At 45.5% G+C, this 12,006-nt stretch overlaps 1 protein-coding gene across 1 annotated transcript in view; it reads right to left on the bottom strand.

Moving 5' to 3' along the window:
• Positions 1 to 2,442: 2,442 nt before the first annotated feature.
• LOC107123985 (synapsin-1-like) overlaps positions 2,443 to 12,006 on the bottom strand; it is a 91,725-nt gene continuing 82,161 nt past the window's right edge. Inside the window, exons 3-6 of the mRNA XM_015427355.1 lie at positions 11,847 to 11,938; positions 5,449 to 5,605; positions 2,552 to 2,641; positions 2,443 to 2,466 (exon numbers count right to left, since the gene is read on the bottom strand). Coding sequence (XP_015282841.1) covers positions 2,443 to 2,466; positions 2,552 to 2,641; positions 5,449 to 5,605; positions 11,847 to 11,938 — 363 coding nt within the window. The remainder of the gene's footprint in view (positions 2,467 to 2,551; positions 2,642 to 5,448; positions 5,606 to 11,846; positions 11,939 to 12,006) is intronic.

Raw genomic sequence — 12,006 nt, 5'->3', positions numbered from 1 at the left:
CTCTAAAAGGTTCGCCATCACTGCACTACACCAAACTGATAATTGGGAAACACTTCAGTGAAACATCCCTCAATAGAGGGAATCAAAGCACTGTCTGTGCTTTCTATAATGACTGTAGCAAATGCTATAAGACCAATAAGGAAATAAATTAAGCTATGCTCAGGCAAGAAGATACTAAGATTACACTGCACACACATGGATACAATCCTATGGAGCTTATTCTCGTCAACCCTAGTAAATCTTTAATCAAAGTTAAGGAAATAGTAAATAAAATTGGAACTGTATTGCAATATAAAATAAATGAGGCTAAAATAAAATTAATTTTATTTCTACTTGGATGCTAATCAAAAGTGAGAAATAAACTATGGAGTAGAAAATTAAAAAAATTAGATATTTAAAGTGATCTCTTCCCTAGAAAACTGAGAGGTTGGCGGATACAAATTATGGTCCATTAATAAAGCAGATGCAAAAAGATATAAACATTCTGAGAAATGCATTTAGAAGAATTTCACAGACAAGGGTGCCTATAGGGTTGCCAAGTTGATCTTCGTCGGGAGTGGGGGGCTCCTGGCTGGTGTCTGGTGCGCGTGCGCGCGAAGCAAACACGCGCCACACGCACGCCACCCGGAAGTGACGGGAGGATGCCAGGCACGCTGGGGACAGGGCCACGGCCATACAAGGGAAAACCATAGAGTTTTCCCTTGGATGGCCATGGCCCCACCCCCAGCGTGCCTGGCATCCTCCCGTCACTTCCGGGTGACGTGCACGTCGGGGCAGAGTTCCCCCCGGGGCCCGATCCAGCAGCGCTGGGGAACAAGCCTCTGGGGCGGGGGTTTCCCCGCCCCCCGGGGAGACTTAAGATCCCTAGGTGCCTACCAGGCCCAGATTAACATTTCCTTTCCATGCCATACTAATTATGGTTAGTGACAAGCAACAACAACAACAAAAACCTGACAGAAAATTATACAGACCTTTTGTACAGTGGGCTGGCGATCAAGAGTACACATGAGCATTTTACAGAAGCCCAAGGAAAAAAGGGAGGGCCCCCTCCTGGACCTGAGCCACCACTAAAGGCAATGCCACAGAGGCTTGGCTTGAACACAGCCAGCAATAGCACAGGCTCGGGAGGGGATGCCCATTATCTCCCATGCCACTGTTATCTGGGAGCAAATGGAGCTCCAGGGGCATCAGCAGCTTTACCACTGTGGTGCCCAAAGCACCATCTTGGGTCAGTGGCTCGGCCACAGAACTGGCCCTGTGTGCTGCCCAAGTACAAGCAATATTTAAGTGTGTGTATTAGGTGCGAAGAAGACATGTATTTTGCAACACATGAAACAAAGGAAATAAAAACAGCATTGAGAGACCTGTCTCTACACAACAAATATATACCTACAGAACAAATATATTTTGTGCTTATATCATTTTGCATCACCCACAGCATTCTAAGAATTGTAGTTTGTGGGGGGACATTGAGAATTCTCTATCAGAGATCATTAGCCTCAGGCAGCAGAGAATTACAATTCTCAATGTTATCTGGGAAGAGAGAACAACTATTTTTAAAAACTGGTCTTATGTAGACATTCCTTAAAAGAGAAACAAATGGAGAGAAACAGAGAGAGAAAAGGGATAAATAAAAGGAGGGGATTAACACTGTAATTGTTGCATGCTGATCTGAAAAGGCCGAAGATTGCTTTTTTAAATCAATCACATTTTTGAAAATTGAGATCATAATGCAGTTCTTAGCTCTTTTAAAAAAAGAGTTGAACGCATTAACATATGTAAATGCTACCACTATAGGGACCCACTGAGATGTATCACCTTTGCAGGCCTCGGACTGGACAGATCATCCTTTATTTGAAATACAAGAGAAATCAATAGCTTAACTGCACCGTGAATTAACCACTGACCAAGAAGGCGTCACATCCAGCAAAATGGAGTCATCAACAGATTGTCAGAATGGAGAACGCGTATCTAAGCCCACCATGGGTATTCAAATCTTAGAGCGCTCTTCAGGCTTGGAATGGAACTGGACTAGACAGCTATGCAATTGGCAGGCTGTATGGAGGCACTAGATCAGCCAGGTCCGCTGTAAACAGTAGGAGCCTTTTCTTCTGGCCTTGGCCTGATTAACCGAATAATATCTTCGTCCAGTTTTACTTCAAGCTCCAGGCCTTGCCCATGTCCCCAGTTCCACCAGTGGTGGGCATGGGCCCTGAACTGGGAAACCCTAATCCCAAATCCAGATCCAGGTACAACCAGTCATCATGCTAGCCTCACCCTGGCACAGTTCAGAACACGAAAAAGATGCCTGTGAGAATGCCAGCAGAGAAGGGGGTGCAACATATGAACCATCACATTTAGTTCAGCACTTGACGTATGTACATGTGCTAACTCACAGACATCTAAACCTCCACTAGACACATCTGAAGATGGTAATCAGTATCATAAACCCCTTCGATCATCAAACTGCCATAAAACAAAATCAGGGTGCAGAAGCCCAGCACGTTCCACCAGGAGGAAAGGAATCCTGCTTGCCTCTAGCACCACTTACCATCTCCTTGTGATTGGGATAGAAGGTTTGGTCAATGAGTGGGAATTCTTCCGGTCCAAGTTTGCGATGCAGACGAACCATCTGGGCAAACTGTTGAGAGGAAGTACAGTGAGAGAGGAGGCACAGATGGACCTTCTGAACATATTTTCTCTGGATTCTTCTCTGACCACCCTCTCCCAATGCCTTCTTCCTCCTCATCTTCCCTGCCCACCCCTTTCCCTTCCTTAGGGCTGCTCTAAAAGACTGTTCAGAATTGGATGCTTCATCCGGTATAGAACACTGTGGCTCAGCTACTCTCAAAGACAGGCATGGAATTCCTAGGGGTATCACATGGCTTAGGAACGCGATCATCAGTATGCTGATGACACCCAAATGTACTCTTTCTTTTCATCCCATCTACATGAGGCTGTGGAAAGAGCTATTTAGAATCAGTAATGGGCTATATGGGGTCCATCACACTGAAATTCGATCCAGATCAAAGCAAGGTACTGTTAGTCAGGAACAGTCAGTTAGAACCAAGGAACTGGAATTTGATATAGCCGAACAGTTTGGCATAGTCAAATTTGACACCAAAATTTAGGAACTGCCTCCCTCTATTGGTGTTTCCTGCCAGTGGGTGGAGAGACCTTGTTTCATACGGCACACCTCAGCAATGGTTATTGGCTCTCCTCTGTTTTTACTGAATTACCTTACAATTTTAGACATTGTTTTAAATTGTTCAAATGTTTTATTATTTATTTATTTATTTTGGCATTTTTACCCCGCCCTCCCCGCAAGCGTTCACCACCTTGGGGCCCTGATCAGGTAGAAAGGGGGCATAAAAATGTTTTAGATAAATAAATAAATATTTTGGCAGCTGGTGCAGAATGCTGCACCTCAGCTGTGATCAGGAGCTAGATGGAGCGTGCAGGTTACTCCCATTCTGCGGTCACGCCACTGGCTACCCATCAGGGACGGGGCTCAATTTAAAGATACTGGCTGTCACATACAAAGCTCTTGGACCTTCATATTTGTGAGACCCTAGTCCCTCCTCCTAGGCTCCACCACAAGAGCTTCTATAATCTGAACAGGGCCTTCTGCAGGTAAGGTAAAGGTTTCCCTTGCTCAAAAGCCAGTCAAATCTGACTCTGGGGGTGCGGTGCTCATCTCCATTTCCAAGCCGAAGAGCCAGCGCTGTCCAAAGACATTTCCGTGGTCATGTGGCTGCCTTGACTAGATGCTGAGGCGCACAGATCGCTGTTACCTTCCCACCAAAGCGGTACCTATTCATCTACTTGCAATTTCTTGCTTTCGAACTGCTAGGTTGGCAGCAGCTGGGACCAGAGACGGGAGCTCACTCCGTCATGCGGCACTCGGGTCTCAAACTGCTGAACTACCGATCTTCCGGTCTGCAGTTTAGCGTCTTAACCACTTAACCAACCTGCAAACAGGCAAAACCAACAGCTGCCCATACATGTGCCTTATCTGTCCTGGCAATAGGGTAGCACTGTACAAAATGATACAGTAAGTTACTTGGACTAATTATATGGGGCTGTGGTCTATACCACCGTGGATAGTTTGCTGTAAATTAGATCCTACTATATAATCTCGCATAATTTAAATGTGTCATGTTAACACTTATGCTTTGCTTCTATTCTGTTTGTTAGATTCTACAACCCACATCCTGTTACAGTTTATTGAATGTCCCATCCTGCTGACTGTATTGACTCGCTCTGCGTAATCCACCCTGAGTCCCAGTGAGAAAGGTGGGCTAGAAATAATGTAAATAGATGACTTTAAGCCACCTTGAAGATTTATGTTAGAAGGGAAGATATAGCTATTTTAAACAAAACTAAAATAACAATTCAGTCCTGTTTTGGTGTGGTTGTGCTGGCAATTTAGCAGTCAGGAGTCCAGTTCAAAATGGTTATTATTATTATTGCCTTGAAAGTCGTATGCTCCTTAGGCCCACATTTCCTCCTGGAATGTCTTTATCTATTTTAGCCTCCCATCTCCTCCCACTTAATTCTCTACTCCACACTTCATCCATTTTCGAAGCAAGACCTATTAGGACATAGAGTGGAGCAACCTCAGCGGCGGCGGCTTCCCAAAGGAAATCTGCCAAGTGGCTTCGCTGACTGCTTCTTGCTGTTTATTTAGATTTTTTTTTAAATGTAATTGGCTCATGCTGTTTTACTTGTCTATTTCAAATTATCTTTATTTACATATGCTATATTCTTTTGTGGCTGTTTGTAGTTGGTTTGGTTCTTAAATCCTGTACTCTGCCTGCAGTAATTTCTCATTGGAAAGGAGGCCTGATAAACACTGTAAATAATTAATAAAGAAAACCAGCCTTATAAAATCCGCAAACGTTACGGTTGTACAAAATAAAATTAGCCAATAAACTTAAATCTGACTGTTTGCAATACTTTTGTTTCCCCCTTCCCATGCTGAATAGCCTCCTGTGCCGCCACCCAAAGCCTAAAATTGCATATAGAATCACAGAGCTGGAAGGGATCTTCAGGGTCATCTAGTCTAACCTCCTGCACAATGCAGGAAATTCACAATAACCTCCCCCAGACACACACCTGCAGTGACCCCTGCTCCATGCCCAGAAGATGGCAAAAAAAACTCCAGGATCCCCGGCCAAACTGGTCTGAAGAACAATTGCTTCTAGACCCCAAAGTGGTGACCAGCATTTCCCTGGGCGTGTAAGAAAGGGCCACAAGAACTAAGCACTGATGCAACTTTCCTGCCCTCCCTCTCATGATCTGCCTAAGTTCACAGAATCAGCATTGCTGTCATCTGTTTGAAAACCTCCAAAGAAGGAGAGACCGCCACCTCCTGAGGAAGCCTGTTCCACTGAGGAACCGCTCTAAGCCTGAATCTCCCATCAGATCTCTGCGTATGCCACTTACCACCCATGGCTTGTCACAAAAGTTGTACACTGAATGCAGGGAGTTGACACTGGGCACACCTGCGTACTGCAGCCCAATCACAATGCCCCGATGGTCTCCACCACGGGCCATGCTGAAGGCATGCTGGCGGATCAGCACAAAGTCCGGCTTCAGGCTCCTAGGAGAGGGGAATAACAAAACAAAGAGAAGGAACGCCCATTAAAAAGTCATCTTCTTATGGGAAAGAAGAAGAAGACAAACGCAGTCCTGAGAAGGAAGATGGAGATGGAATAGAGCCATCTTCTGGTGAAGAATCAGACTCAAATCTGGGGGCTGCGGCCCCAAAACGAGGCTATAGATTAAGGAAGCCAAAAGATAAAAAATGACTTGTTATTTTAACTCTGAAGTTTAAAGAATGTTTAAAATAAGATTTCTTAGAATCTTTAAGAAGTCATAGTAGGCGATGTTTAAGCTAGAGCAGAAGTTTGAAAGATGATGAACATGTTCAATGAATTCATATGAATATTTAGCTATATAAGCATGTAATCTTGTTAAAGCAGTTTGTATGACACCCACTCTTGGGTTTTTAGAGGTTTCTTTACTTTATCCTATAGTATGTAGTCCCTTTCCTATTTTTTCATGTAGTGTTTAGTTTTAGAAAATGCAATAAAAAAATCCCCTTCGGGGGGCTAAAAAAAAGTCATCTTCTTGCACTTGTCCACGAAACCTCTTGCCTGACATTCCTACCAAAATAGGATCTGAGTGTCTTGGCTCCTTGTTGTCAGCCCACTAGATCTCAGGAACGATCTCACTCTGCATGTGTTCCTATCTTTCCTTTCCTCCATTGCCCACTGAAGAATCCATAGATCCTCAGTAGGGGTGGATCAACCATAATGCCATGTAAGCCAAAAAAAAACAGGTACAAGGCACAGTTTCTCAGCTTTCAGATACAAATGAGAACCTGCCCATCTTGCAGAATTGCATTAGGACACAAAACTGGGCTTGTTTCACCCCAGACTCTCTCAAGGTTTTCTCTACTCCTCAAAGAAATTTAAGGATCATGTTTACCCATCACTCTCCATGGTTTTAGCACGGCCTAACACAGAAATGGCCGACAACTGCATTCTCGGGGACCTCTCTGTTCTCCAAATAATACAAAGGCCTGTAACCAGAATTATTTTGTTAGGGGGGGGATTTTTTTGTTAACGGGGTAGTTTAGCACAGTGGAGAGCAACACATAATGTGTCTGTACAGAACTGCCATGCTTATACTTCTAAATAATTAAGTCAAGTGGTCCCCTAGATGGGCCTATTACACACACACAGCTTACTGCAGAGAATCCAAGCAGTCAAGCCTTTAAGCATGACTTTGGATTCTGTGCCTGCAGTACACGCCATTCTTTTTTCTCTGGTGTTTTTATTCTGCAGCCCAGCCATTGGACTGCCATTTTCTGTCGCCTGGTTGGGCAGGCAGCCCAGCCGGGATCGCTGTGTCTGCGAGGAGCCAATGGCCCCCAGCAGGCGCAGCTCTGCGCTGCCTTTTCCTGCTGCCTGGTTGAAACTGGGCAGTAGGAGAGGGCAGGCCAGCCAAGAGTCTTCTTTTTTTTACAAGCAACATGAGACTAGCAATAGTCTCATATTGATAGACTTATGCCGCTTGTTAAAAAAATTAAAATGTACAACAACAAGGGATTCACCGATGAATGGCGGAAGGTACAGAGTAGGCACGATGACCTCAGTGTGGGTGGGGGAGTGACCTTCAAGGAGCAGCAAAGGGGTGGGGGGGATCCAAGGGAATCTATATGCTTTTGAATTACTTTTGGCTCAGAAGTGAAACAAGGGGGAAATCGGCACAAAACCACTCCCAGAAAGCCCAGGGAAACAGTGACCGGAAAGTGAACAGAGCACTGAATAGGTGGAAATCAATACAGAACAAAAAAGAAAACTCGACAGACACGTATGGCGAAAGTGAGGCAAAACACCCGTGTATAATAAGCCTAAGTCAAGTGGTCTAGGCCCAATTCAAGTGGTCTATCACACACAGTTATCACCTGAGAGGAGCGGAAGAGTTATTGGAATTTGAGTTGCAGTGTAAACACCTTGACTGTGATATAGAGCAACTCCCAGCTAGTATATTGGGTCTGAACACAGAAATTTCAGCTTTGGAACTTACTGCTGGCTTTTGACAAGTCTCCAACTCAAAGAGTTGTTACAAGGGTAAAATGAAAACAGTACAATAGCAAAGTGGGGTAAAAGCACCCAACGTGGAGCCTATGGGCACGTCTACACTCACCAACACCTTTTCTTGTGCCCACCAAGTGTTTTAGAAAATGGGCAGGGCCAGCTAGGATTTTTGCCCAGTAAAGTCCTGATTGACTACTGGAGTTTTGATTGCCTGTGCATATCTTTAAAAGTGTTGCCTTGGCAGCAGCTGCCGCCACATCACAAGGATCTGCACTGTGTCACTGAAGTTAAGCTCTGGCAATCATTTTGTGGTTGGCGCTACCTCCTGAGGCAGCCATTTTGTGGCAGCCATTTTGTTGCTTCACCCATATGCCATGTCAGAATTCCAAATATGCCCACAGTTTCAAAAAGGTTGGGGACCACTGTCCTAAATCTTAACAGAAAACCGTTAATATTTTTAGGCTGCTTTCGATTTGATTGCTTTCGATACAAGACCAAATCAAATTAAGACACCCATAGTAATTTTAAACTCTGTACTTAAAAATTAAAATGATTAAGCTAATTGCACCATGTGTTGCAAGTGGCAACAGAAATGAAATGCAGGCACTCGTTGTTTAATGGGGTGACTATAGGCATTGGTGTTTAAAATAAAAAAAGTTATGATCATCTTATCAGTGAGGAATCCATGGTGTGGTAGGGCAGCAACTCCCCCACCCAAGATCTTGGTGAAGACAGTGTCTTTTGCACCACGTGCATGGCATTGGCTGAGCAGACTCAAAGGCTACTACTACTTGGAGAGCTGGAGGATGGGGTTGCCAGTTCTGGGCTGGGAAATACTTGAAGATTGGGGGTGGAGCCTGGGGATGGCAAAGTTTAGGAGGGGAAACAAGTCAGCTGCTATAACTCCATAGAGTTCATCCTCCAAAGTGGCTATTTTCTCCAGGGGATCTGAACTTGCTCATCTGGAGACCAACTATGGTAGTGGGAGATCTCACGTGCTACCCTACTGGAGGAGGATGAGGAGGAAGGCAGGGGAGAGCAGGAGAAGCTGGGGAAACACTGAAAAAGAGGAAGAGGGAAGTGGGATGGGAGGCAAGACCACCAGGGCTAAGAAAGGGGCTGCCCTAATCAGCCAGAATCACTGCTTTGCAGTAGATGCAGCAGCGAAGCAAGGGCTCCACCACCACCTCGGAACACTGTCCACGGATCAGGGAGAGCATGCAGCTGCTTTGCCACCCATGCAGCCACAGTAACTTAAGAAGGATGGGCTTGGGTTTTCCAAGTGCATGGGGGGAAAAAAACCCATTCCCCACCTTCAACAGTGCTTTACCCACCATTTTCCTCCACCCCTTTCCAAGTTCAGACTCCAAGCAGGCCTCCTCTCCCTGGAAGGGTGTAGGAAAAAAAAAAACCTCCAAGCCCCACAAACTTTCCCTATGAGGAAAGGTTAAGGCGCTTAGGGCTCTTTAGCTTGGAGAAACGACGACCGAGGGGTGACATGATTGAGGTTTATAAGATTATGCATGGGAAAGAGCAGGTAGAGAAAGAGGTACTTTTCTCCCTTTCTCACAATACAAGAACTCGTGGGCACTCCATGAAATTGCTGAGCGGTCGGGTTAGAACGGATAAAAGGAAGTCCTTCTTCACCCAAAGAGTGATTCACACATGGAATTCACTGCCACAGGAAGTGGTGGCGGCTACAAGCATGGACGGCTTCAAAAGGGAATTAGATAAGCATATGGAGCAGAGGTCCATCAGTGGCTATTAGCCACAAGGTATAGATAGGGACTCTGGGGCAAGGGATGCTCTGTCTTCTTGGTGCTTGGGGGGGGGGCAACAGTGGGAGGGCTTCTAGTGTCCTGGCCCCACTGGTGGACCTCCTGATGGCACCTGGTATTTCTGGCCACTGTGTGACCCAGAGTGTTGGGCTGGATGGGCCTTTGGCCTGATCCAACACTGGCGTCTCTTATGTTCTTATGTTCACAGTGGCCAAAGGAGGTCATAATTCACAGCTTGTTACCATTTCAGGCACCCCGTCTCCCTGGAGACTGGCGTGAACTTGAGTACAGTGGCAGGGCAGGGAAAGGGCCCCGTGCTTGCTGTGCATGGCAGAAGGCTTCCCAGTGTTGTTTCTTCCCCAGGGCTCGTCTCTCTTGAGCCATCGGCACCCCTGCTCAGAGCCCCTGAAGGCAGCAAGGAGCTGAGCCAGCACACGTGTGGTGCATTTGCTTAAAGGGAGGAGGCAGCTTTTCAAATGCAGAGGGCAAAGCTTCGCATTGGGCTTGTTTTCCCTCCCCACTGCTCTTCTGAGCGAAGCTCCAAGACTAAACTGCATGCTTTGCGCTCTTTGGGCCTGGAGGAGGAGCATCAGGCACACATAGGCTTGGCACTGCCTCCATGCCCGAGCAGGGTTTTTCTTCGCGCTCTTTCAGCTTGGATGAATGTCCACCGCAAGTGAGAGGCAGTAGCTGAAGAATGGCTGCAACCAGTGTTCCCTCTAAGCTGAGTTAGTGTGAGCTAGCTCACAGTTTTTTTAGCCTCCGGCTCACATATTTTTGTCTTGGCTCAGGAAAAGTGGCTCCAGAGCAAACTAATTTATGCAATAGCCAAATCGCTCGCTCACAACTTAAATGCAAGTAGCTCACAAAGTAGAATTTTTGTTCACAGGACTCCATAGCTTAGAGGGAACATTGGCTGCAACCCAGGAGGAGGAGGAGGCTGCAGAGTCCAGGGAAGGCTTTTTTCCCTGAAGCTGCATGCAACCCTACCATGGGGTGGGGGGGGGAGAGATACTTACCTGTTCTCTCAAGCTCCAGCTACAATGCCACAGATTGGTTTAGGTGGGAAATACATCAAGCGTTAAAGCTTGAGGAGAGGGTGACGTTGGACTCTTTAGCCTGCCTCCTACATGAGGAAGAAAGCTGACTGGTGGGGCATGGCACGTTTTGGATAGGGCGTGGGGGCCCCCCTCGCCCCCCCCCCCCCCCCCGGGCTACAGCCTGACTAAGGGGAACAGTATTTCAACACACCAATTGCCCTCTTGATGCTCAAGTGTTACCAGAAAGTCAGTGCTTCTGCCACCAGTGTCTTGTCCCACCTAGTACAAACTGTAGGGCCTCTGGATCACAAAACGCATTTATCTAACAAACAACACATGGAAGAATGCTGGTGCTCAACAAATAGGAGCAGAAGTACACTGTGCCAGAACAGGGCTTGGAAAGACTCACAGTATCTCAGAGGCCAGAGATTTCTAGGGGGCAGGGATTCGTTGCCCAGCATAGTTCTCCAAGTGACAGATGGAATAATTGATATGCAGAAGCAAAATATATGCACATTCACTTAACTTTCACATGCTATTCCAGTGTAATGCATATTTTCTTGATGCAGAAACTGACTCTTGGCTAAGAGGGAGATAACTTGGAGAGGACAGAGGCAGGCATCAGATTCAAAATCTTAGGATAAAAACTAGACATTTTGCATGAGATTCATGAACAGATGGGAAATCCATGTCTAGATCTCTTCTGACTTCTTTCTTCTTTTTTTTAAGATGAGCTATGGCTGAGAATGGTTCCTACCTGCCCATAGCAGTAATAAGGTGGGGATGTCGAACACTTTCAAAATCCCTTCCACCCTGCCCCAGCCCAGCTTTGAACAATCTACGGTCCATGTATTCTCCTCTGCCTTCCCCACAGAACAGCAGCCAGCATGAACAGAGCAAGTAATATCAGGAAGAGGCAACATCTTCTCCCCACAGCCATAACTGTGAGCAAGCTGGCAATCTCCAAAGTGCTACCAAGAAATAAAAAGGTTACATAGTCATACTTGATTATACACATTTTAACTACGGCAAGAATTTTACTTGCCAAATATTGGAAAACTCAAGAAATACCGTTAAGGGAGGAACTAATAGGGAAATTATTGGAAATAGCCGAAACGGATAAACTTACTATGATTTTACAAGGGGAAAAGTTGGAAATATTCTTGAATATTTGGTCTAGGTTCTATAGCTGGTTGGAAAAATGACCATTGTAACTACCTATTGAATGGTAAGATAGACTGTAAAATAGATAGCTAGGTTGACTGATGGCTTCTCTCGATCAAGATCATTATTTTTTTCTTTTTTCATTGCAATTATAATAAAATTATTTATGAGGAGGGGGAGAAATAAAAAGGTTAGGAAACACCCCTGATTGAAATAACAAATGAAAATTGCTGCATGATCTTTTTATCTCTTACCTGACCACCTTGACACCATTGCGTAGAACCTCCATGTCAACAGAGAAGTTGCCATTGGCATGGGCCACCAAATTGAGGTCGGAGAACTCGGCCTGGAAGACACAAAAAAGACCAATCCACACAAGATGAATATTTACACTTCAGCAGATACCTGTGTCAC

This window comes from Gekko japonicus, unplaced genomic scaffold (genome assembly GCF_001447785.1).
Source record: "Gekko japonicus isolate JY-2015 unplaced genomic scaffold, Gekko_japonicus_V1.1 scaffold1919, whole genome shotgun sequence".
Classification (NCBI taxonomy): Eukaryota; Metazoa; Chordata; class Lepidosauria; order Squamata; family Gekkonidae; genus Gekko; species Gekko japonicus.
Note: the sequence above shows the minus strand (reverse complement) of the source record. Positions and strands in the feature narration are given on the sequence as shown.